We start from the raw sequence: 25,152 nt of genomic DNA, 5'->3' as shown, positions 1-25,152 counted from the left end.
CACGGGGCACGGTGCTGCTGCGGGGCGCTGGGATGGGCGGGAGCCGAGGCCGGGGGCTTTGCCACGTGCGGGATGCTCGGGGAGCGAGCTGCAGCCACGGGGCCGCCGTGGCCCGTCACAGGAAGGCGCTGTGGCAGCCCTCGCACCGGTAACGGCCCGGCGCTGGGCTCTGCACCCCCCAGCCACGCAGCAGGCAGGGCGGCAGAGGGGTGGGGGGACACCGGCTGCATGTCCCCAGTTAGGCCGGTGCCCTCCAATTTGGCCAGTCCCAGTGCCTGTGTTGCTGGACCCAGTGACGGAGAGGACCAGCATCTCAGAACAGGCCGGGTCTCCTCTCCTGTGCCTCAGTTTCCCCATCTGCGATCCCCGTGCCCATGGGCAGGACCGGGAGGACAGGTTGCCTGGGCACCCCCAGGACATGCGCACACTCCTACTCCCCGCATGGAGCCAGAAAGCCCCAGTGTCCCCCAGTGTCCCCCGCTGTGCAGGGCTCTCGGCCGCTCTCCTGCTCGGGCCTTGCCGCTTCTGGGGGGGGGCCGGCTGCCGCGGCAGGGTTGGTCCCCACGTGCCGGCTGCGAGGGACTGTGCGGGTGTCACGCAGGGCTGGGTGGGCATCGGGGGGGGGTTGCGGCTGCAGCACAGCCCGAGGGCCCGGGGGACAATCAAAACAGGGTGCGAGTTCAGCCGGCAAGGGGACACCGGGGTCCCGGCCGAGCCCCTCCCCTGCAGCCCAGGTCCGTGCCGGGGCGGCCGGTGCCCAGCAGCCGGGGCGAGGCGTGGAGCGATGCCAGCACCCAGGAGGGAGGTGCCCCGCGGTGAGGCACGGGCGGGTGGGTGCCCCCGCATGCGCACGCCGATGCACGCCGTGCTGCGCCCCGGCTGCCCCTGCTCGGCCCCGGCCCCCGGCAGCTCGGGGTGCGCAGAGGTTTGCAACCCCAGAAACGGTCGGGGTTATTTTTAGCCGCTTTCCCGGCAGTGGCTCGGCGCGTACCTGCGGCGCGCGAGATGTGCCGATAGCACAGGAAGCCGGCGGGGCTCCGCGCGCTTCCCCTGCCTGCCCCGGCCCCAGCGGGGGCCGCCCCCCCGGACCCCCAGAGCCCCTGTCCGGGGCGCGGGGAGGGGGCGCAGGAGCAGCCGGCTCACGTCCCGGCAGCCGGGGAGCACGGCCCAGGCTTCACATGGCGGCGATGGGTGCCCTTCCCCGGCCCAGGGCCGGCCCCCGGCCAGGCTGGGGGGTCCCAGGTGGTCCCCCTTCTCCCCCGCGGGGGCCCGGCTGCCGTGCCCCGTAGCACCGAGCTGGTCCCCCCGGCTGATGGCTCCTCTCTGTTCTGTGTGCAGGCAAGGAAGAGAAGGAAGAAAACAACTTCGACACCCTGAAAATGGAGGCAAGTATGTCCCGGGGCCGGGCCCCCGCCGGGGGCTGCGCCGAGGCACCCGCAGGAGACACCCAGGGCCCCGCAGCCCACCGGCCAGCGCGGTGCTCCCCGTGCCCACGGGAACCGGCACCCTCCAGTCCCTCGGCACCGGCGGCCGTGGGGGAGCTGCAGGGACAGGGTCCCTGGCGGGACGGTGGTCCTGGGCTCCCACACCCCGGCACAGCCGAGCACCGGGCAGCGCCTGCCTCCGTGCTGGGCACCAGACAGCACCGCGCCATGGCCAGGCCGGTGAACCCCCCTCCACCCCGCCCTGCCCGTGGGACGGTGCTTGCCGGGCTGACCCCACGCTTCCCCCGGGTGCCCGGGCAGAGCATGTCGGCCTGCGGCAGATCCGTGCCCGGCGCGGTGCCGGCGGTGCCCATCGAGGCGCAGCCAGCCGCGGCGCGGTGCCCGGCCCTGGTGCGTGCAGGTCCTGGCGCAGACGTGGGCCGGAGCGCGTGTGTGCACGCGCACGTGTGGGTGCACCCAGGCAGGCGGTGCCCCCCGTGCCCATCTCCCCCGGCCCGTCCCAGCGTGCACAAGCGGGGTGCCCACCTCCGGCCCCCCCCGCCCCGAGCAGCTCTGCTCCGTCCCCCAGAGCCCTGCCTGTCCCGGGCCACGGCTCCCGCCACGCTGCCGTCCCCGGTGCCCACGGCAGCGCTGGAGCCGCAGCCCTCAGCCTCCTCTCTCTCCCTCCGGCGGCAGGGCTCCCGCGGGCGGCTGCGCGGCGGGCTGGGCTGGGAGTCGAGCCTGCGGCAGCGGCCCATGCAGCGGCACACCTTCCAGGCCGGGGACCCCTACTACATCAGCAAGAGGAAGCGGGACGAGTGGCTGGCCCGCTGGAAGAGGGAGGTAAGGAGCCGGACGCTGCCAGAGCGGGCGGGGAGGGGGGCACCGCGGCACGGCGGTGACACCGGCATGGGGTGGGCTGTGTGGCGCTGCGTGGTCTGAGCACCCCGAGCCCCGCGGTGTCTGGCTGTCTCCAAGGCTCCCACGGCTAATGATGGCAGGCAGGGCTCCGGCAAAACACGGCACGTGCAGAGCGCTCTGCCGGGCGCCGGCAGCGCCGGGGTGACCAGCTGCATCAGGGCGGTCAGCGCAGGGTGGGGGCTCGGGCGGGCAGCCAGCCTGTGCCGTGCCGTGGGGCTGGCAGTGGAGCGGGCGCTCGCCACGGGACCGCTGCGGCAGTGCCGCTGCCTTGCCTGCACCCGGGTTTTGCGCCATGGCCAGGGTGGGCAGCTTCGCTTCTCGTGCCTGTGCCCCCCGCCCTCACCGGGGGCCACCATAAGCCGGGGGCCGGGGGCCCGGTGTGCGCAGCCGCCGGTGCAGGGGGCCCGCCGGTGCAGGCAGCGCAGGGCCCTTCCTTCTCCCGCGGGATGTGCCGAGGGATGTGCCGGGATGTGCAACCGTTCCTGCCGGTTTCCCGGGGAACCAGCGCGCGCCGTGACGCAGCTGAAATCGGCAAAGCCGAGGGCAGCGGCGGGAGGCTGGGGGGCAGCGGGAGCCCCGGCCGCGGCGCGGGCGCAGGGCTGCGGGCAGGCCGCGGTGCCGACGGCCGCTCGGGGGTGCCGTGAGGGAGGGGCTCTGCAGGTGCCCCGGGGGTCCCGTCCCCACCGGTGTCCCCGCCGCTCCCCCCTCGCTCCGTTCTCTGCGTCGTCCCGGCTGCCAGCGGGTCTCCCTGGCAACAGGTCCCCTCGCGCCACCGCCGCCCCCGGCGCTATTTATAGCCGCGCACTGCCGAGCACCGTCACGCTGGCACCGCGCGGGGACAGGGGGAGGCTGGCATGGCTGGGGCATCCCGTGGGGCATGGCTGGCACGGCCACGATGTCCCTTTGGGGCACAGAGCATGGCTGGCGCGGCCGCGATGTCCCCGTGGGGCAGAGGGCATGGCTGGCACGGCCGGGGTGGCTGTGCCAGAGGATCTTGTGGATCGGCTCCTCCCGGGGTGGCCGGCACGGGCACAGGGGGTCCTGCCACCCCGGGGGGGGGGCTCACCACTGGGCCTGGGGGCTACGTGCGGCCGCTGCCCGCAGGCAGGGGTTCAGCCGGGCGCGGGGTGGGCTGGTGGAGCCGGGGGGTGCCCGGGGGGGCATCCTGGCCGGGGTGGGCACCCCGGGCGCAGGTGGGCTGCGTGCTTGGAGGGGGGGGTTGCCAAACGCGTGGTCGCGGTCGGGGTTTGCCGCCCCTGCCCGGTGCGGGGGGCACCAGCGATGCAGGCGCGTGCCCGCAGCCGCAGAGCAGCACGGCCACCGGTGCAGCCACGCTCTGGCTGGCAGCAGCACTGCGGCTACCGCCGGCAGAGCCACGGACGGACCCCCGCGCCCCCGGCTCCGGCTGCAGGCCGGCGGTGGCTGCCCCGGCAGTGCCAGCGCTCGCAGCCCTCTGCCCCTGCCCGCGTTGCGTGCCGGCCAGTGCAGGCAGCTGCCGGCCGTGCCGTGCCGAGCACGCGGGGCGAACCGCAGCTCGGCACAGCTGGAGAGGTTGGTGGTTGCAGCTGCTGAGTAACAATTTTCCAACACACGGTTCGCTCGCCAAAACAAATGCAGATTCAGGTCAGCCAGAATCGCTCATCGGCCAAAAATAATTGGGAAAAAATGCTAAAAAAAAATCAAAATACTTCTTTTGAGGAGTCTCTCATTCTCAAACAATGCTGAATTTAGCCGCGTTTAATTCCTTTATTTTTCTAATAAGAATAAGTGTTTTCTTTTCATTATGGGGAGAAAGCCTGAAACGTTTTCAGGCTGGATCAGCCTTTTTCCCCCGATCTCGGCTGACAACCGCCCGCGAGCTGCATGCCCAGCACCAATTGTCACTTGCTGGGGGTGTCAGCGACACGGTCCCCGGGGACGGGGGACGGGACGTGCCACCCACAGCCCGTGTGGCTCTGTCGTGGGGGGAGCCTTGCCCTTCCCCTCCCTCCGGTGAGCTCCCTGTGCCGGACGCAGCGCCGGCCGTGCTCTGATACGGCACTGGCCGTGCCCCGAAGGCGCTTGCTCCTTTTGGGGGTGCCCGGGACCCGGAGGGCTGGGGGACAGGAGCCTCTCCCCGGGAAGGGGCCCCCACGGCAACGGCCCCCCATGCCCGGCAAACCTGCCCAGCACCGGCGCCAGCCCTGCCTCGTCTCGCCAACCTGGAGCCCTCCAGCGCCGGCCGTTTCCTCTCTGCGGAGGTCCCCAAACCTGTAATCAGTCACCTCTGGGGCGTATTTTTAGCAAGCGGAGCAGGCTGGTGGCGTCCGGTCGGCCGGGCACAGCCACTCCTCATCCCCGGACAGTGCCGGGGCTTCCCCCGCTGTGCGCCGGGCACGGCCCCGTGCCCCCCGTGACGGGGACACCCACCACACCACCCGTGCCCAGCACGCCAGCGCTCTGTGGGGGGCAGAGGCTGCCTGGCGGGGTCCCAGCAGCTCGGCTGGGGTCACCAGCCCTGCTGCAGCGGGGACGGGGATGGCCTGGCCCCTTCCAGCCTTCCCTCCGCTTCCTCAGCCCCACAGCCTCCGAGGGCCGTCGCTGCCGCTCGGCAGCCCCAGGGCTGCAGCCGGAGCAGTAACGTGCAGGTCTGGGCACCGGCCCTTGCCCGTCCGTGCTGGGACACCCTCAGCTGGGCCCTGGTGTCGGCTGCGCACCCCTAACCCTGTGCCAGCCGTGGGGCAGGGACGGGGATGGGGCAGAGGATGGAGATGGGATGAAGACAGAGATGGGAATGGGATGGGGATGGGGCAAGGACAGGGGATGGGGATGGGGATGGGGATGAGATGGAGATGGAGATGGAGATGGGGATGGGGATGGAGATGGAGACGGAGACGGAGATGGAGATGGAGATGGGGATGGGGATGGAGATGGAGATGGGGATGGGGATGGGGATGGAGATGGAGATGGGGATGGGGATGAGATGGAGATGGAGATGGGGATGGAGATGGAGGTGGGGATGGGGATGGGGATGAGATGGAGATGGAGATGGGGATGGAGATGGAGGTGGGGATGGGGAGGAGATGGAGATGGAGATGGGGATGGAGATGGAGGTGGGGATGGGGATGAGATGGAGATGGGGATGGGGATGGAGATGGAGGTGGGGATGGGGATGGGGATGGAGATGGAGATGGAGATGGAGGTGGGGGATGGAGATGGAGATGAGGACGGGGATGGGGGTGGAGATGGAGATGGGGATGGGGATGGGACAGTGAATGGAGATGGGGATGGGATGAAGATGGAGATGAGGACAGGGATGGGGATGGAGATGGGATGAAGATGGAGATGGGGATGGGGGTGGAGATGGAGGTGGGGGATGGAGATGGAGATTAGGATGGGGATGGGGCAGGGGCAGGGGCAGTGGATGGGGATGGGATGAAGATGGAGGTGAGGACGGGGATGGGGGTGGGGCAAGGACAAGGACAAGGACAGGGACAGGGAATGGGGGTGGGAATGGGGATGAGGATGGAGCAGGGGATGGAGGGGGGGTGGGGATGGGGCAGGGGCAGGGGCAGGGGCTGGGCAGCGCTGCCTGTGGCCCGAGGGCAGGAGGGCGGGCGGTTGGGGCGATTGTCTGGATGCGCCCATCCCCGGAGATCCACCTTATCTCCGCTTTAACGACCGGCGGATGGGAGATTTCCTCCCGCTCCCCCGACTCCTGCCGCTCCCCCAGGACAAAGCAGAAGCCCCCTCCCAGCGGGAACCGCAGCTTTGTCCCCCCGCCCCAGGGGCCCAGGCCCCTGCTGGGGCTTCTCCCCTCCTCTTCCCCGTCCCCCCCCCCCCCCGCCTCCTTGGCCGCAGCCTTTCTCCGCGGCCCCTCCTGGCTCTCCCCACGGCCCCAGCCGCTGCCCCGTGCTCCCCCCACGGCACCCAGGGGTGCCCCTCGCCGGGGGGTCCCCGCCCGAGGACACAGCGGGCGCATCCACCGGCCGTGGTGGGTGCCGGCGCGCTTGTGCCCCCCTCCCTCGCCCCCCCCCATCCCCTCCCCTCCGCATCCAGGTCATTTTATCCCGGGTTCCCAAAGCAGCCGTGCTGCTCTAGCGCGGCCGAGGGCTGCTGCAGGGGTCGGGGTGCCCGTGGCTGCCGTCACCCCGCTGTCACCCGGAGGGGCCGCCGCCACTCGCCTGGCGTTGGGGTGCAGCCGTGCTGCTGGTGCGTGGGGTCCCTTGGGGTCCCCGGGGGCTGCCCTGGCCGGGGCGCCTCGGGCCGCGTCGGCCCGGGCACCCCCCGGGCAGGGGGGGGGGTTCGCAGGGCGGGGGGGGGGGGAGCTCTGCTGCCGTCCCCCTCCCGGCCCCGCAGCCCTCCCACCTGGGGGGCAGCCCCATGCCCGGGGGCGACAGCCATCCGCCCCTTTGTCCCTCCCGCTCTGCAACACAAAAGGGGGCCCGGAGCCCAGGAGCCACCGCTCTGCGGGACACCGCCTGCCCGGGGCCCTCCCCGGGGAGCGGGGGGGGCAGCAGCGCCCGCCGGGTGCTGGCAGGGTCTGTCCTGGGGTGCCGGGCACCCCAAGCACGGGACGTCACAGGGGACCCGTCTCTCCCCGAGAGACCCTGCCGTGCCGGGAGGGCAAGGCCGGCACCCCACGGCAGCCGTGCCGCGCCCCGGTCCCGCGCCCCAGTCCCGCACCCCAGTCCCACGCCCCGGTCCCGCGCCCCAGTCCCGCACCCCGGTCCCGCACCCCGGTCCCGCGCCCCGGGTGCTGCAGAAGGGCTCGTGCGAGCACCCCGCAGCCCTGCCCGCGCCCCGAGCAGCTCGGCACCCAGCGTCCCGCCCGGGGGCCCTGCCCTGCCCGCCACCAGCGGTGGGGAAGGAGAGGGGACATGGCGGGGCCTGCGGGGGACAGGCTGCTGCCGGGGCAGCGGGTGCTGCCGCCTCGCCCTCACGGCACCGGCGCAGCCCCTGCGGCCTCCGTCCCACCAGGACGGAGGCCGGGCACGTGGCATGGCGCAGGCAGTCCCTCCGCTGGGGACGTGTCTCGGGGCGTCTGGCAGGTGCCCCGGCTGCGGGGGGTATCTGGGTGTTCAGGGCTGTGGGGGTTCAGGGGGTCCGGAGTCGGGGGAGCGTGCTTTGGGGCGCCTTGGCTCTCGCGGTGGGACATGGGGCTCTTCGGGGACGCGCGCGGGACATCCTGCTGCCGGGGGACGTGTCCGGGGGCAGGCAGGCATTCGGGGACGTGTTTTGGGGTGTCCGGCTCCACCCGGCTGCAGCTCCTCTGCGGGGCCGGGGGTGGTGGGGACAGTGCCCACCCCCCCTCTGCCTCTGCAGCCGCTGGCAGGGGTGGCCTGTGCCGGTGAGGCCACCGTCGCGGTGTCGGTCTGCGCAGCCCCCGGCCTGGGGGTGCAGCCTGCAGACAGGCCTGAACTGGGACAGCCTCGGCCAGACCGGGCCAGTACTGGTGTCGGCGTGTGCCGATGGGCTGAACTGGGTGATGCGGTCCCAGACCAGGGCCATGCGGGTCTGGGCTGAACTGGGTGATGCGGTCCCAGACCAGTGCCATATCAGGTGTGTGCTAACGGGCTGAACTGGGTGATGCGGTCCCAGACCAGTGCCATGCGGGCGTGTGGATGTGCCGAGCCGTGCCGAGCCGTGCCAGGCTTCCCCGGCCAGAGCCGCGGGGCCGAGCTGGGCCGGCTGCCCCCGGACCCGGCGTCCGTCATGGGCTGAACGGGCGCAGCGGGGCCGGTGCCAGCCCGGCGCAGCCCCAACTGGTGTGCTACTGGGGCGGACTGGGTCCCGGCGGGTCCCGCCCGGTGCCAGGGCGGGGGGGCGGGGGGACGCTGCGGGCCCGGGCCCCCCGGGCGGTTCCCTGCCGCGCCGGGGCGAGGCCCCCCGGGGCGCCGCCGCCCCCCGGCCCGTCCCGCCGCTCTGCAGCACAAAGGGGCCGGGGGGGCCGCGGCCCCGGGACAAAAGGCGGCGCGGAGCGGCCCCGCGGCGGGGAGGCCGCCCCAGCCCAGCCCAGCCCAGCCCAGCCCAGCCCGGACGGGACCGCAGCCGCCGGGCCGGTGAGTACCGGCTGACCGGGGAGCCCCCAGCCCTCTGCGGCCGGGCCTGCGGAGCGGGGAAGGTGCCGGGGTGGGGGCGGCCGGCCGGGGAGCCGGGCCGGGCCGAGCCGAGCCGGGACCGCACGGGACCGGACACCGGAGCCGAGGCGAGCGGGACCGGGCCACGGTGAGAGATTCGAGCGAGCGGGGCCGAGCCCAGCCGAGTTGCCGAGCCGAGCGGAGCCGAGTTGCCGAGCCGAGCGGAGCGGAGCCGAGCCGGGCCGAGCGGAGCCGAGCGGAGCCGAGCCGGGCCGAGGCGCGGGCGGGGGGGCCGGGCCGGGCTGTCCCCTCGGCGCCGCGCGGCCCCTCCCCGCCGCAGCCAACCAGCCGGGCCGGGAGGCACCATGTGACCCGGGAGCCCAGACAAAGAACCGCCGGCCCTGCCCCGCGGCCCGGCCCGGCCCGGCCCGGCTCGGCTCGGCTCTGCCCGGCTCGGCTCGGCTCAGTCCGGCTCGGCTCGGCCCGGCCCAGCCTGGCTCGGCTCGGCTCAGTTCGCCTCGGCCCGGCCCGGCCCGCCGCGGCGCCCAGCCCGCATGGGTAGGTGGCCACCGCGGGGAGGGTGGCTCGGCCCGGCCCGGCCCGGCTCGGTTGGGCTGAGCCCGGCACTTCCCGGCCGCGGGGCGAGGCCGGTCGCTGCCCGGCGGAGCTCGGTGTCCCGGCTCAGCCTCCGGGAACGGCTCGGCCCGGCCCGGCCCGGCCAGCGCAGTTCAGCACACTCGGCCCGGGGACAGCGGGTGCCCGGGCACGGGGGGGGCCGCGGGGCTGGGGGGGTCCCGGGGGCCCCGGCCGACCCGGAGGGGGCGACACGGGTCGGGGGTGCTGGGTGTCCCGGGACGGGTGCTGGGAGTCCCGGACAGAGGCAGAGGGTGCCGGGGAGCTGCACCCCGGGCAGGCGCTGGAGCGGCTCGGGGGGTCGGGAGGGACCGGGGGGGCTCCAGGGGACGGGACTGGACGGGGCGGCCCCCCAGGGGACAGGCCTTGGGGGGCAGGGCTGCCTGCTCTGGCAGGCGAAGGGGGGCTGAGGGGGGGCCGGGAACAGGGGACCTGGGAGGGGGGCAGGGGGGGCCAGGCCAGCCCCCAGGCCGGGCTGGGGGTGACAGAGGACGCGCAGGGCTCCGGGACTGGTGGCATCGCTTCTCTGGCATCGCCGGTGGCCCAGGGGCCGGGTCCTGGGGGACGCCCCCGGGGGGGTGGGGGGGCCAGAGCAGGGGCAGCCCTTTGGGGGGTGGCTGCCACCTCTTTCCTCCAGAGCCACCCCCGGGGCAGCGTCGCAAACGCTCCCCGAGCTGTCCCCTCCCCACCGCAGAGGGAAACTGAGGCACGGGAACTACGGGGAGCACCCCAAGTCGCGCTGCCTGCGGGCACGGGGCAGGGCGCTGCAGGGTGGGGGGTCCGCACGTGCCCAGAGGGGCTGGTGGGGTGCGCCCGCTGCTCGGGGGGGGCTGCCAGGCCCGTGCCAGGGTCCGGGTGGTGCTGCTGAGCACGGCCCCCCGAGCCGGGCTGGCCCAGGGCACCCTGCCTGCCCCTGCCCACGTCTCGGGGCGCCGGGTGAGGATGCCCCGCAGCCCTGTCCTGACCAGTGTGTCGTGTGTCCCCCCCCAGGCGGAGAAGAAGGCGAAGGTGATCGCCGTGATGAACGTGGTGGAGGAGACGCCGCGGGCAGAGCCCCAGAAGGAGGAGGAGGCCAGCCCCCCCGCCTCGCAGCAGCCCACCGACCCCGCCTCGCCCAACGTGGCCACCACGCCTGAGCCAGTGGTGGCCGACGCCGTCGACAAGAGCACCTCCAAGTCGGCCGACGACGAGCCCGAGTACGAGGTGAGGGCAGGGCCAGCCGGGGAAGGGGGGTTTGCGGGGCCGCTGCCCCCCAGGGCCGCGGGCACCCCCTCCCCACCGCCCTCTGACCTCCCCGCCGTCTCCTCGCGGTGCAGGACGGCCGGGGCTTCGGCATCGGCGAGCTGGTGTGGGGCAAGCTGCGCGGCTTCTCCTGGTGGCCCGGGCGCATCGTCTCCTGGTGGATGACGGGCCGGAGCCGGGCGGCCGAGGGCACCCGCTGGGTGATGTGGTTCGGGGACGGCAAGTTCTCGGTGGTAAGTGGCACCCGTGGGGTGGGGGTCCGGGCAGCCCCGTCCCCAGGCATCCCCCCGGCTCACGGCCACATCCCGTCCCCCAGGTCTGCGTGGAGAAGCTCCTGCCACTCAGCTCCTTCGCCAGCGCCTTCCACCAGGCCACCTACAACAAGCAGCCAATGTACCGCAAAGCCATCTACGAGGTGCTGCAGGTGAGCGCTGGCGGCTGCGCGGTGGCACCGGCTGCGGGGTGGCACCGGGCCCCCCAGCACCGGGAGGCTGGGGGGACGTCGGTGCCCGAGCAGGTCCGTCCTGCCGGCCCCGGGCAGGGCGTGTGGGAGCAGGCAGCTGCCCCTCCGCCCCGCCAGGATCCGGCCTCCTGCACCCGGCAGCGTCCTGGGGAGCCCAGGGTGTCTCTTAAAAGGGTGGGGGATTGAGGATACTCCCCAAGGAGATTCTGGGGGTGTCTGGGAATCTCTGCTCCCAGCCGGGGTGTCTGGAGGTCTGTTGGGGAAGCTGGGGGGGTTGGGGTCTCTGGGGAGTTGCTGAAGTCCCTGTGGGGTGATGCTGGGGGGTCCTGGTTTTCCGTGGGCCTCTTGGCAGTGCTGGGAGGTGTTGGGGGTTTCTTGTGGGGCGACGTGGGGGACTCTTGACGGTGTAGGTCCCTTTGGGGCTGGGGGCTGCCTGGCTGGGCAATGCCTGCAGCGTCTGGAGCAGCTGGGGGGGGGGGGGGGTGGGCTGAGGATGGGGACCCCGTCGGGAGGGTGGGTGGGTGATGGCCGGGCCTGCGGCTCCGCTGGCAGGTGGCGAGCAGCAGAGCGGGGAAGATCTTCCCGGCGTGCCCCGAGAACGACGAGACGGACACCTCCAAGGTGGTGGAGATCCAGAACAAGCAGATGATCGAGTGGGCCCTGGGCGGCTTCCAGCCCTCCGGCCCCAAGGGCCTGGAGCCCCCCGAAGGTGAGCGGGGGGAGGCGCGGGGCCCTGCTCGCAGGACGGGGACCCGCTCGGTGGCCTTGGCGAGTGTCCCCCGAGACCCCCGGCCATCAGCTCTGGCATCGCCGGGGTGACGCGGGCTTGGGGCAGAGGAAGCGCCGTGGGACGGGCGGGTCGTGGGGCTGGGGTCCCCCTGCGGGGCGCGGGGTGCTGGGGCCCCACTGATGGGACCCCGCTGACGGGACCCCACGCGCCCCTTGCAGAGGAGCGAAACCCCTACAAAGAAGTTTACACGGAGATGTGGGTAGAGCCGGAAGCAGCTGCCTACGCACCACCCCCGCCTGCCAAAAAACCCAGGAAAAGCACAACGGAGAAGCCCAAGGTCAAGGAGATCATCGATGAGCGCACCCGAGGTACCGCCCGGGGGGTCGGGGGTGCCCCCGCGCCCACCCCCCCTCTACGGGCGTTTGCTTGGCCGTGACCCCGCCGGGGCTCGGTCCCGGTGCCGGGAGGGCCGTGCTCACCGTGGGGGGCTGCGGGGCAAAAGCTGCTCTGGGCCAGGTCCCCTTCTCCATCGGGGACCTTCCCTCCCGGGGGTCCCCCTCCCTTCGCCCCCCCTGTGGGGGCTGCGCAGAGGGGGCCGGGCTGGGGCAGGGCTGGCGCCAGGCAGAACCCCCCCACCCTGACGCCTCTCTCCCTCCCCAGAGCGGCTTGTTTACGAGGTCCGGCAGAAATGCAGGAACATCGAAGGTGAGCGTGGAGCAGTGCCCGGGGCTGGGGCACATCCTGGCCCTGGGGACGGGGCTGGGGGGCAGGGTCCCTCCCCCGCCGGGCACCAACTCTGGCTGCAGAGCTGGGAGGGGGCTCGGAGGGGCCGGGGGAGCCCAAGGGGCCAGAGGACGGGCTCGTCCCATCCCTCAGCCTGGCTGGCGGCAGGGACAGCAGCAGCCGTGATGTGACAGCGGACAGCCCTGCGTGGTGGCAGGGACCCCTGGGACACTGCCCGGGGCTGGGGTCACCGGCACGGGGGGGGCTGCCGGGGGCCGGGGAGGCGGTGGGAGCCCTGCGCCGCTGTCCGCAGGGTTGGTCCCTGTCGCACCGCAGTAGCTGTCCCGGTGGTGCTGGCAGTTTGGGGCTGGGAGAGGGCTCTGCCGCTCCCCGGCTCGGGGGCGAAGCCGGTGCGACCCAGACACGGGGGGGCAAGCGATTGCCGGGGGTGGCGGCAGGACGCGGCTCGGGGTCGGGCTGCTCCCCGCGCGCTGGGCTCTCCCCGGTGTGGGGTGCCGGGGGGTGGCAGAGCCTGGGGGTAATATCTCCCCTCCTGGCCCCCAGACATCTGCATCTCCTGCGGGAGCCTCAACGTGACCCTGGAGCACCCTCTATTTATCGGAGGAATGTGCCAAAACTGCAAGGTACGGCGTGGCGCAGGCAGCCCCGGCGAGCGGGCACAGCTGGGTCCCCTCAGACACCCTGTCCCGGAGGTCTCCCTGCCAGGGCCCTCTGCCAAGAGCTGCCCCGGTGCCCTCGCTGGGTGCCTGGCCTCGCGGCGGTGTCCCGGCATCCCCGGCGCAGGGCTCAGGCCGTGCCGTGCTCACGCCTTGGCTCTCCCCCAGAACTGCTTCTTGGAGTGCGCGTACCAGTACGACGACGACGGCTACCAGTCCTACTGCACCATCTGCTGCGGCGGCCGCGAGGTGCTCATGTGCGGCAACAACAACTGCTGCAGGTCTGGGGCCACCGTCCCGGTGTGGGGCTGGGGAGGTTTTGGTGATACCACAGTCCTGGGTGTGAGGCTGGGAGGTTTTGGGATGCCGCAGTCCTGGCATGGGACTGGGGAGGTTTCGGTGATGCCACGGTCCTGCCATGGGGTTTCAGTGATGCCAGTCCTGGTGTAGGGCTGGGACGTTTTGGTGACACCACAGTCTCAGTATGGGACTGGGGGGTTTTGGTGGTGCCACAGTCCCGGTGTGGCATTTTGGTGATACCCTGGTCCTGGTGTGGGGCTGCGGGAGTTTTGGCAATGCCCCAGTCCCAGCATGGGGCTGGGAGGTTTTGGTGGCAACACAGTCCTGGTGTGGGATTTTGGTGATGCCCCGCTCCTGGCATGGGGCTGGGGAGGTTTTGGTGATGCCGCAGGTCCCAGATGCGGGTCTTTGCATGGGGCTGGCAGAGGTGTGGGCAGCGCGGCAGGTCCCGGTGCGGGGCTGCCGGTCCCGTGTGCCCCCCTGCCACTGTCCTTCGAGGGGCGCGGCCGCAGCCTGGCCTTAGCCCCGCTGGTGCGGCGCAGCCGGCTGAGGCACCGGGGCCGTGCCGGTGGCACCGTCCCCCACTGCTGCCTGCGCTCGCTCCCCAGCGTCTCGTCGCAGGGATGCTGCCGGGGGCACCGGACCCAGCCCTGCCGCTGACACCGGCTCCCGGCTCTCCCAGGTGCTTCTGCGTGGAGTGCGTGGACCTGCTGGTGGGCCCGGGGGCGGCCCAGGCGGCCATCAAGGAGGACCCCTGGAACTGCTACATGTGCGGCCATAAGGGCATCTACGGGCTGCTGCGGCGGCGGGAGGACTGGCCCTCGCGCCTCCAGATGTTCTTCGCCAACAACCACGACCAGGAGTTTGTGAGTGCCCCTGCGGAAGGACCCCCCGGCCCCAGCCGGGCTCCCCGCTGCCCGCCATGTCCCCCCTCCCCACCTGACGCCCGCCCGTGCCTTTCAGGACCCGCCGAAGGTGTACCCGCCAGTGCCGGCCGAGAAGAGGAAGCCCATCCGGGTGCTCTCGCTCTTCGATGGCATTGCCACAGGTGGGTGGGGGTCCCCGGCCCGGCAGCCCCCACAGGGACCCTCCCTGGGGTGTGTTTGGGACCGGGGGGGGGCAGAAGGGAGCGGGGCGAGCAGCCTGCCTGCACCCCACAACTGTCTGGCCTCGGGGCAGGGGGGTCCCGCACCCATCGGGGTGTCAGCAGTGGGGGGACAGACCTGTGCCGCCTGCGGGACCCCCGGCCGGGTATTCCCGTGGGCAGCCCCCGTGGTCTCCTCTGCGCTGGGGGGGGTCCACGTTGGCGGGGGCCGGGAGAGGCGGGTGGCACGGGGGTGGCAATGCTGCCGGGGTGGGACGGGGCGGGACGGGGGGTGGGGGGGCCCGCTGTCCACGCGCCGCCCACCCCAGCCCCGCTCCCCGCAGGCCTGCTGGTGCTGAAGGACCTGGGCATCCAGGTGGACCGCTACATCGCCTCCGAGGTGTGCGAGGACTCCATCACCGTGGGCATGGTGAGGCACCAGGGCAAGATCATGTACGTCGGGGACGTCCGAAATGTCACCCAGAAACACGTACGTCCTGCCCGCCGGCCCCCCGCGGCTCCCCCCTCCCTGCAGGCAGCAGGTCCCCCCCAAAGTGCCCCTGCGTCCCCAAGATGGGTCCCGTCCCTTCTCCCGCATCTCCCCACGTGCTGGGCTGCGCCGGCACGGCCTTGCCCTCCCGCCGGGGAGGTCGGCCACCATCCACCCCCACCGCGTGTCCAGGTGTGTGTGTCCCCCCCCCGGGCAGCATCTGGTGCCGGCGCCGGGCTCACCGGGGGCTCTCCCTCTTGCAGATACAGGAGTGGGGCCCCTTCGACCTGGTGATCGGGGGGAGCCCCTGCAACGACCTCTCCATCGTCAACCCGGCCAGGAAGGGGCTCTACGGTAGGTGTCTCCTCGCCGGGCTGGGGCTGGCCCCCACCGCCGGCCCCCCACTGCCGCCTCCGGCCCCCCGCCGCTGACGCTGGCCCCTCTCGCTCTCTCCTGCCCAGAGGGCACCGGGCGGCTCTTCTTCGAGTTTTACCGCCTGCTCCACGAAGCCCGGCCCAAGGAGGGCGACGACCGGCCCTTCTTCTGGCTCTTCGAGAACGTGGTGGCCATGGGGGTGAGCGACAAGAGGGACATCTCGCGCTTCCTGGAGGTGAGTGCCGGGGGGTCGCCGCCCTCCGGCCCCGGGGACCCCGAGGGTCCTGCCCTCGCCGCAGGCCGCCGAGCCCCGCTGACTTCTCACCTCTCTCCCTTCTCGCAGTCCAACCCCGTCATGATTGATGCCAAAGAAGTGTCTGCAGCACACAGGGCACGGTACTTCTGGGGGAACCTTCCCGGGATGAACAGGTTGGTGAGAGCACCCCAGGGTCGAGCCGCTCGCCTGCCCGCAGCGGCTGCCTGCCCGTCGCCCTGCCCGCTGCGGGGCTGGGGCGGCTGGCGGCCCCTGGTCCGGCAATGGGAGGGAGGGAGGGTGCATGCTGCCGGGGGCTGCGGAAAGGGCCGGACCCCTGGGTCCTCCCAGATGTGGCTCTGGGGGTCCTCTGACCCCGGTCAGTGCTGAGCGAGAGCGGGGGTGCTCACGAAGTGGCGCTGGGTGACAGCACACCCCGAAAGCCCAGAGCAGTGGCCCCCATAGAGGAGGCCAGTCCTGTCCTTGCTCTCTTGCGCCAGCGGCGTGGCGTGGAGCTGCCGTCCGTGTCCGTCTGGGACGGGAGCCGTGGCAGCACACAGCCGGTGGCCACGGGCAGGCTCCCACGGGGATCGGCTGCTTCTCGCCATCCCCTGCTGCGGCCCCCCAAAACAGCCTTGGCCACCCAGCGCCCCGACTGGAGAGCCGCCCTGCGCCCACGCAGCTGCCAGCACGGGGACGTGGGGACGCGGCGCCGCCACCCCGTGCCCACCCTTGTCTCTCTCCCCCAGGCCACTCGCATCCACAGTCAACGATAAGCTGGAGCTGCAGGAGTGCCTGGAGCACGGCAGGATAGCAAAGGTCAGCCCCGGCACGCGGGACGCAGCCGGCGGGAGCGGCACGGCCGAGGGGGCGGTGGGGTCCTGCGGCCGTCCCCGGCGGTCCCAGGCCCCTTGGGCTGCAGGGGAGGTGTCCCACGAGGGTGGGGGAGGGACGCGGCGACAGCACCGGCACCCCGGGGTGGGAATCTCAAATTTGGCACTGGGCAGCACCGCCTGCCCGCGGCCGGCGCGCCGGGGGGCTCCATCCAGCCCCCCCCAGCATGACGAGCCTGTGCCTCTTGCAGTTCAGCAAAGTGCGAACTATCACCACTCGCTCCAACTCCATCAAGCAGGGCAAGGACCAGCATTTCCCCGTCTTCATGAACGAGAAGGAGGACATCCTGTGGTGCACGGAGATGGAGAGGTACCGCGGCCGGCCGAGGGCTCGCCGCGGGGCTGCGCGCGCGCCTGGGGGGGGCCGGCAGTGCCGCGTCCCTCGGGGCCGGCACCCCCTGACCCCGCTCCCCGTTGTCGTCCCCCCCCCCTTGCCGTGTCCCCGCAGGGTCTTTGGCTTCCCGGTGCATTACACAGACGTGTCCAACATGAGCCGCCTGGCCCGGCAGAGACTGCTCGGCAGATCCTGGAGCGTGCCGGTGATCCGCCACCTCTTTGCTCCCCTGAAGGAATACTTTGCCTGCGTTTAAGAGAGACAGACAGGAACTGGTGACACAGAGCAAGTCAGAAACAAAACCATCCACGCCAAGAGAAGTGAAAACACGGAATGAGAGAAGAGTCAGCACCCAGAAGAGAGACGGGATTTCGCAGCCCGACGGGAACCCGGCACACGTCTCCCCGAGCGAAAGGGTTCGGTGTCCTCTCCTGAATTTCCAATGTTCAGCTTTTAGCCTATTTAAAAAAAAAAAAAACACAAAAAAAAACCAACGAAAACGACAAAAAAACAAAAACGAAACGAAAAAAGAAAAAAACAAACAAAAAACCAAAACAATTTTTTTTTTGGGTAACCTTTTAATTTTCCGCTCTTTTCTGGCTGGGTTTTTCTGTTGGTTTGGTTTCTGCTTCTCGGAGCAGCGGGCGAGACGAGACGCCGTCACCAGCTCTGCTCTCGGAGGAGGGGAAACGGCAGCGGGAAACCCCAGCCGGGAGAGGCGGAGGCGAAGGAGACCCGCTCCGTCTGCGCCGAGCGCGTGCCGAGCTCGTGGCCCGGCCGCCGGCCCGGCGAGCTTGGGGGGAGCGCGAAGCGGCAGGGAGGCGCTCGGCCGGCTCCGCAACGCCCAGCGACTGAGCCTCACTCTTTTCCACCAGCACCGTTCACTGGTGATATGGAGCCAACCCAACTGGCAGGGAAGCCGAGAACACACACACCACAACACACACCTTTTCTACAGTATTTTGGGTGCCTACCACACGGGAAACCTTGAAGAAAGCAAATCCTAGAAGCCGCTGTTACCTCTTGTTTACAGTTTATATATATATGATAGATATGAGATATAGATATATATATATATAAAAGGTACTGTTACTACTGTACAACCTGACTTCATAATGGTGCTTTTAAACAGCGGGGTGAGTCGAGACATCAGCTTCCATGTTGCCTTACGTGCCGGGCCTTTCCGAGCGAGCGGCGCGGGAGGGGGCCGGGGCGGCGGCCGGGCAGGAAGCGTCTCCATCCCGAGTCATGCAATAACCTTTTTCTGTCCTAAAAGGAATCGCCTCCCTCGGCGGCGGCGGTGGCCGCCCTGCCCTGCCCTGCCCTGCCCGGCCCGGCCCTGCCCGCGCCGCCCGCCCTGCCCGCGACGCGCACAAACGTACTGGTGCTCTTCTGCGTACGTGGCGTCCCCGGCCAGGCCGGTGCTGGTTGTCCCCCCTCCGACCCGGCGGCAGCGGCGGGGTGCTCCTGCCTGCTCCTGCCTGCAGGTGCTGCCTGCCGGGGCGGCGCGGGGCACGGGTGCTGTGAATCGGGCTCTTGCCGAAAGCTGTGGCGGTGCCGTGCCGGCAGGGACGCGGGCAGGGCGGTAGGCAGGCAGGGAGCAAGGACGGGACGGAGCGGTGCCGAAGCGTGGCTGGGGCGCTTCCGGCGCGGGACGGGGACGGCTGCGGGTCCCCGGACCCTGGTGCTACATCCGCGGGGCCGGGCTGGTCGGCAGGAGGGCGATGCCCCGGTGAGCTGGGATGGGACCCCGGCGCTGCCCGCGGCGTCACCTTGTGCACCGGGTGGCTCGGGGCATCGCTCCTCTGTCCGAGCGTGGGTTTGGAGCAGCTGCGTCCTCTCGGTGCCCCGCGCCGGGGGCGGCCCCGGACTCCCTTTCTGGGGCGATGGGTGCCTGTGAGGTGCGCGGTGGGCGCGGGGATGCCGCAGGAGCAGCGGTGTTGGTGTCGAGGGCAGGCAGCCCTGGCCGCAGGGGGCCGGGAGCCGCGACGGCGTTGGCGGTGCAGAGGGGAGCCGTGGTGCGTGCAGGCAGGGTGCAGGCAGGACGCGGGCAGGTGCTGGCATTGCTGTGGATGGTGCTACTTGTCTGGCAGCTGTGGGTGCCGCTGGTGGATCCGGCTCGGTGCGGGGACGTTGCCCCACATCCCCAGTGCCTGCTGGGGTGGCCGGATCCTGTGCCCGGTGCCGGAGCAGAGGGGCTCCGGCGGGGTCAGGGACTGGTGCTACGGCGCGGGGGAGGCTCACGGAGGGTCTCCGGCCCGTCGCTGTCTCTTCTCTAACTGTGAAAGGTGCCGGGTGTCCGCGTGCGGGCAGGGGCCGCCGGCCGCTCGGTGCGGGGTGCTGGCTAATTGGCACCGAGCCGCGCCGGCGGCCCCGGGGTGCTGAGAGGTGCTGGGACCGACAGTGGCGGGGGTGGCCCCCGGGGCCCCCCGCCACCTCCCCACCGTGCATGGTGCTACCGGGGGTTCGGAAGCCCCTCTGTTGGTGTGGGCGGCGCGGGGAGCCGAGCCGGCGTGGGGCGGCCGCGGTGGGGGGGGGCACCGCGGGGCCCAGCTTTGCCGGGTGGTAAAGGAGGCGAGGCGGGACGCGGTCCCCCGGCCCCGGGCGCTGAGCCGCGGCTGTGGGCTCTGGCTTGGTCCCGGGGCCGGACCCCGCGCTGCCCTGCAGCGCTGGGGCGAGGCTGGCACAGGACCGCCGCACCATGCGCAGGTCCCGCCTGCTGCGGCGGCGCCGGGTGCGAGCCTTGCACGGCCCCGCAGCGCCGTCTGCGGGTCCTGCATGGCCCGCGGCACCGGGTGCAAGTGCTGCATGGCCCTGCAGCGCTGTCCGCAGGACCTGCGCGGCCCTGCGGCATCGCCTACGAATCCTATGTGGCCCTGCAGCATGGCACGCGAGCCTTGCACAGCCCCGCGGCACCGCTCGCGGGTCCTGCACGGCTCTGCAGCGCCGGCTGTGGGTCCTGCACCGCCCTGCGGCACTGCCTGCGGGTCCTGCATGGCCCACAGCGCCGGCTGCAAGTGCTGCGTGGCCCCGCAGCTCTAAGCGCGCATCCTGCACGGCCTGCAGCGCTGTTGGCGAGCCTTGCGTGGCCCCGCAGCACTGCCTGCGGGTCCTGCATGGCGCTGCAGCACCGGCTGCGCGTCTTGTGTGGCCCTGCAGTGCTGGGTGCTGGTCCTGCACGGCCCGCAGCACCGGGCGCAAGTGCCGCACAGTCCTGCGGCACCATTTGCAAGTGCTGCGCGGCCCTGCAGCACCGGGCGCAAGTGCTGCGCGGCTCTGGGCACGAGCCTCGCGCGGCCCCGCGGCACCGTCTGCGGGTCCTGCGCGGCCCCGCAGCGCCGGGCGGGAGCCGGGCGCAGCCCTGCAGCAGGGTTCGGGGGTCTCGGCGGGCCGCGCCGCGCCGCGCCGGCCCGACGCAGCCCTGCAGCGCTTGCCTGGGACCCTCTCGGCCCCGCAGCGCCTTTCGTGAGCCGGGTCCCAGCCGGCTCTGCAGTGCGGGGTGCCGGCCCGGTGCGGCGTTGGCGCGTCCCAGGCGGCTCCTGCACCCGCCCCGGGCGCCCGCAGCCGGGACGCCTGGGCCGGTGCTGGAGCCGGAGCCGGTGCCGGCGGGAAGCAGGTTCCCGTTGCGGCACAACTGGGAAGGCGCCGGGCTCGGCTCGGTGGTGCCGGGGGCACGTCGGCAGCTCCGCGGCAGCCGCCGGCGGTGGTGGGGACCGTGGGGATGCCTGGGGAAAGAGTTCAGTTTTTAATGTACCCGACTCACATCTTTTTTTAAAACAAACAGACAATTTTGTTGCACAGCCCTAGACGAAACAGTAAAAAACAAAAAAAAGCCTAAATTCCTTAAGATCCACCGAGGGAGTAGGTGACAAACACGGTGCTAAAACATTTTATTAAAAGTATATATTGTTAAATTAAGTCTGCTGTCTGGATAATGACTGTTTGTTTTGTTTTCTTGTAGTGGAGTTTCAAAGAGCACTATTATTTTACTCTTATATATTATTATTAAAAAAAAAAAACAAAAAACAAAAAGGCATTTTAACTTTGTACTTGAAAACTAAATGAGAGATTTCATGTGTTTTAGCCTAGACATTGAAGTAGCTGACGCTTAACTATTTGTGGGGAATCATGTACTCATACCGAGGAATAAACGCGTAGAGTTCGGTACCCTCCTCTCCTATGATTTGGCTCAGCCCGTGCCCGACCGCCACATTCCCGGCAGCGCCGGTGCCGCCGCCGCGGCCGCCCCGGCCCAGCGTCCCCAGCTGCTCTTTCCCCCACCCCGTTTTATTTTCTACTTTTCTCTCTCTCGGTTCGTTCCTTTTGTTTTTTGTTGGTTTGTTTTTTTAGGGTCGCTTCTCTATTTATTGCCGCTGAATACTGTGCATTTCACCGTATGGTTCTGGCCCGCGGGGCTTGCCCGGCACTCTGTTGTATCTGTGTAAGTATTGCTCGTGACATAGCTGTTCTGAACTAATTAAAGGTCAATGCGTGCAGCAGATGTAGAAAGTCTGTCCGTTCCGCTTCCATCCCATCCTCCTTTTTTTTTTTTCTTTGGTGCCCAGAAGAGTATAATACAGACGAGCTCCTTTCTAATGTACTTGTGCTGGAGAACACTTGAATAAATGTACTGTTTTTGTGCAAAAAAAAAAAAAGAAAAAAAGAGGAAAAAAAAAAAGAGAAAAAAAAAAACCCTCCTTGCAGTCGTGTGCTCTGTGTCCTCTCGGCGTCCCGGGCGGGGGTCCCAGTGGGTGGGGGGTCCTTGCAGAGGGGTGGGGTCCCAGCAGGCGATGGGGTTTCAATGGCTGGGGGGGTCCCAGTAGGGTCCCGGTGGGTGATGGGTTCCTGATGGGCGGTGGGGTCCAGGCGACGGTGGGGTCCTGGTGGGCACTGGGGTCCCAGTGTGGGTGGTGGGGTCCTGGTGACGATAGGGGGTCCCAGTGCACGTTACTGGGGTCCCAGTGGGCCGTAGGGTCCTGGCGATGGTGGGGTCCCAGTCCCGGGGGCAGGGGGCTGTGGGCCGAGCCCAGCTCCCGGGACAGGGCACTGGGGGCTTTGCTCGTGCAGCACCGGGGTGTGGGGGTGCAGACCCCCCGCAGAGTGGGACCCCACATTTCTGTCCCATGAGCTGTGGGTGAGGAAACTGCCCTGCGCAGCTCCTGCCTCAGTTTCCCCTCCAGCCAGGCAGCACCAGGTGGGTGGCGAGACCCTGGGGACCCCCCCCCAGTCCCTATGCCGGACCCCGAGGTGGTTGGGTCTTGAGCGTGGCCCGGGGGACCCCTCGTGGGACAGAGCCCAGCAGAGGGGCTGGTGAGGGCGGGGGGCCGGGCAGGTCGTGGGGACAGGGACAAGATGGGGACGGGGACGGGCTGCGGGGGCACGCAGGGACGCTGGGGCTCGGCCGGGGCTGGGGCGTCAAGGGACCCCAGGGCCAGGGACAGCACCCACCCCCTGTGGTCGGGGGCTGCCCAGGGGACAGGCTGGGGCTGGGGAGGGCAGGGACAAGTGACAAGTGCCTGGAGATGGGGCTGGAGGAGGGAAGCTGCCCAAAGTGGAGGAGAACCGGGCTGGGGCTCTCCTGAGACACCCTGACCCGAGGTGCCGCACCCAAGGGTGCCCATGGGCTGCCGAGAGCCCTGTGAGCCCCTCTCGGTCATCGCCAGAAGGTGATGGGGACAGGGGGACATCCCTGACGGGTGGAGAACGGCAAATGTCACATCCCTGCGCGGCCGGAGCCGGGACGCGGGGTCTGGTGGGTGGGCGAGCGGTGGGTGCGGTGGGCAGCCTGGGGAGCCGCGCTCTGCCGGGGGCTGGCGGTGAGCGGGTGCCGAAGGGCACCGCATCGGGGTCCCGGGCTGTCGGAGCGGCCGGGCAGCACTCGCTGGGGTTTGCGGGGAACGCGCTTGCAGTCGCTGTGCTGGAGCGGGGACTGGCATCCCCAGGGCCCGTGGGAACCTCCTGAGGGCCAACAAGGCCAAGGGCAAGGTCCTGCACCCGGGTCGGGGCAACCCCCGATGTCGATACAGGCTGGGGGTGAAGGGATTGAGAGCAGCCCTGCGGAGAAGGACTTGGGGGTACTGGTGGGTGAAAAGCTGGACATGAGCCGGCAATGTGCGCTCGCAGCCCAGAAAGCCAACCGTGTCCTGGGCTGCATCACCCGCAGCGTGGCCAGCAGGGCGAGGGAGGGGATTCTGCCCCTCGACTCCGCTCTGGCCAGACCCCCCCTGCAGTGCTGCGTCCAGCTCTGGGGTCCTCAGCACAGGAAAGACATGGACCTGCTGGAGCGGGTCCAGAGGAGGCCACGAAAATGGTCAGAGGGCTGGAACACCTCTGCTGTGAGGAAGGGCTGAGAGAGCTGGGGTTGTTCAGCCTGGAGAAGAGAAGGCTCCAGGGAGACCTTACAGCAGCCTGCCAGTACCTGAAGGGGGCTCGTAAGAAAGATGGGGACAGACTTTTTAGCAGGGCCTGTAGTGACAGGACAAGGGGGAATGGTTTTAAACTAAGAGAGGGGAGATTCAGACTAGATCTAAGGAAGAAATGTTTTACGCTGAGGGTGGTGAGGCACTGGCCCAGGTTGCCCAGAGAGGTGGTCGATGCCCCATCCCTGGAAACATTCCAGGGCAGGTTGGCCGGGGCTCTGAGCAACCTGCTCTGGTTGAAGATGTCCCTGCTCGTGGCAGGGGGTTGGACTGGATGGCCTTTGAAGGTCCCTTCCCACCCAAACCACTCTGTGACAACCAAATTTGTGAGGCCCAGTCACTCAAGGGCAGAGTTGCCACCAGTGGGACCGAGCCAGGCTGGAGGAACAGGCCAGCAGGGACCTTACAAGGACAAATGCAAAGTCCTGCCCCGGGCAGGCAGAGCCCCTGGCAGCGATACAGGCTGGGGACGGCGCTGCTGGAGGGGACGTGGGGGTCCTGGCAGACACAACCCGAACTGGAGCCCCCCCTCCGTGCCCTCCAGTACAAGGAGGACATCAAAAACCAGGAGCGAGCTCAGCCGAGACGCTGAGCCACGAAGATGCTCGGGGACGTCGAGGCCACCAGGACGCTCAGGGGATGCAGCGCTGGCCTGGGAGGGGCGGAGGGACGGGGTCCAGGGACCTGGAAAGGGACCTGGCAGAGCCGGGCAGTCCCCGAGGACGGGGCGGCACAGCCGGGACAGGACGGGGACGGGGCAGGGACAGGGGCCGGCGAGGGACGGACGGGCCAGCGGGTCCCTCCAGCACCCCTGACCCAGCCCTGTGTCCCCACCCCGTGCGCCAGCCCCGGCACCGAGGGAGCGTCCTGCGCGCGGGTGCGCCGTGCCACCGGCCCCGGGCTGCGCACAGGGGACGGGGCGGGAGCAGCACCGCCATGTCCTGCTGCGTCCCGTCCCCACACGCTGGGTGCCTGGGGCTGCTGGCATGGGCTGGGCTGCACTGGGTGGTACTGGGTGTTACCGGGCTGTACGCGACAATACTGGGCTGTACTGGGTGTTACTGGGTGTTACCGGGCAGTGTTGGGCACTACAGGGCTGTACTGGGCACTGCTGGGTGTTACCAGGCTATACTGGACAATACTGGGCTGTACTGGGCTGTAATGAGCACTACTGGGTGTTACTGGGCAGTGTTGGGCACTACTGGGCTGTACTGGGTGTTACTGGGTGTTACCGGGCTGTATTGGACAATACTGGGCTGTACTGGGTGCTGATGGGATCTGCCAGGCTGGGAGTTACTGGACTATACTGGATACTACTGGGCACTGCTGGGCTGTACTGGGTGTTACTGGGCACCACTGGGCTGTACTGGGCACTACTGGATGTTACTGGGCAGTGTTGGGCACTGCTGGGCTGTACTGGGTGTTACTGGGCACCACTGGGCTGTACTGGGTGCTGATGGGACCTGCCAGGCTGTGCTGGGCATTACCGGGTGTTACTGGGCTGTACTGGACAATACTGGGCTGTACTGGACAATACTGGGCTGTACTGGGTGCTGATGGGACCTGCCAGGCTGTGCTGGGCACTGCTGGGTGTTACTGGGCTGTACTGGACGATACTGGGCTGTACTGGGTGCTGATGGGACCTGCCAGGTTGTGCTGGGCATTACTGGGTGTTACTGGGCTGTACTGGGCACTACTGGGTGTTACTGGGCAGTGTTGGGCACTGCTGGGCTGTACTGGGTGTTACTGGGCACCACTGGGCTGTACTGGGTGCTGATGGGTGTTACCGGGCTGTACTGGATGATACTGGGCTGTACTGGTTGCTGATGGGCTCTGCCAGGCTGTGCTGGGCATTATTGGGTATTACTGGACTGTACTGGGCACTACTGGGTGTTACTGGGCTGTACTGGACGATACTGGGCTGTACTGGGTGCTGATGGGGCCTGCCAGGCTGTGCTGGGCACTGCTGGGTGTTACTGGGCTGTAATGGGCACTGCTGGGCTGTACTGGGTGTTACTGGGCAGCACTGGGCTGCACTGGGCACTGCTGGGTGTTACTGGGTGCTGCTGGGCCGTTCTGGGTGCTACTGGCCATGGGAGGGCCACTGGGTGCCACAGGGGGTGTCACGGATG

The 25,152-nt window shown here is 69.8% G+C and overlaps 1 protein-coding gene across 2 annotated transcripts in view; it reads left to right on the top strand.

Moving 5' to 3' along the window:
• The window catches only part of DNMT3A (DNA methyltransferase 3 alpha), a 50,499-nt gene extending 29,243 nt beyond the window's left edge, over nucleotides 1-21,256 (top strand). For both annotated transcript variants that reach the window (XM_072858107.1, XM_072858106.1), the window contains exons 5-23: nucleotides 1,339-1,385; nucleotides 2,121-2,267; nucleotides 10,028-10,240; nucleotides 10,354-10,512; nucleotides 10,596-10,703; nucleotides 11,295-11,451; nucleotides 11,691-11,840; nucleotides 12,133-12,177; nucleotides 12,760-12,839; nucleotides 13,041-13,153; nucleotides 13,855-14,038; nucleotides 14,136-14,220; nucleotides 14,601-14,746; nucleotides 15,010-15,100; nucleotides 15,208-15,356; nucleotides 15,465-15,550; nucleotides 16,124-16,193; nucleotides 16,459-16,577; nucleotides 16,716-21,256. In XM_072858107.1, coding sequence (XP_072714208.1) covers nucleotides 1,339-1,385; nucleotides 2,121-2,267; nucleotides 10,028-10,240; nucleotides 10,354-10,512; nucleotides 10,596-10,703; nucleotides 11,295-11,451; nucleotides 11,691-11,840; nucleotides 12,133-12,177; nucleotides 12,760-12,839; nucleotides 13,041-13,153; nucleotides 13,855-14,038; nucleotides 14,136-14,220; nucleotides 14,601-14,746; nucleotides 15,010-15,100; nucleotides 15,208-15,356; nucleotides 15,465-15,550; nucleotides 16,124-16,193; nucleotides 16,459-16,577; nucleotides 16,716-16,857 — 2,291 coding nt within the window. In that variant the 3' untranslated portion in view covers nucleotides 16,858-21,256. The remainder of the gene's footprint in view (nucleotides 1-1,338; nucleotides 1,386-2,120; nucleotides 2,268-10,027; nucleotides 10,241-10,353; nucleotides 10,513-10,595; nucleotides 10,704-11,294; nucleotides 11,452-11,690; nucleotides 11,841-12,132; nucleotides 12,178-12,759; nucleotides 12,840-13,040; nucleotides 13,154-13,854; nucleotides 14,039-14,135; nucleotides 14,221-14,600; nucleotides 14,747-15,009; nucleotides 15,101-15,207; nucleotides 15,357-15,464; nucleotides 15,551-16,123; nucleotides 16,194-16,458; nucleotides 16,578-16,715) is intronic.
• Nucleotides 21,257-25,152: the final 3,896 nt, after the last annotated feature.

The sequence above is a fragment of the Ciconia boyciana genome, chromosome 3 (assembly GCF_034638445.1).
Source record: "Ciconia boyciana chromosome 3, ASM3463844v1, whole genome shotgun sequence".
NCBI lineage: Eukaryota > Metazoa > Chordata > Aves > Ciconiiformes > Ciconiidae > Ciconia > Ciconia boyciana.
This window is presented reverse-complemented; position numbering and strand designations above follow the sequence as displayed.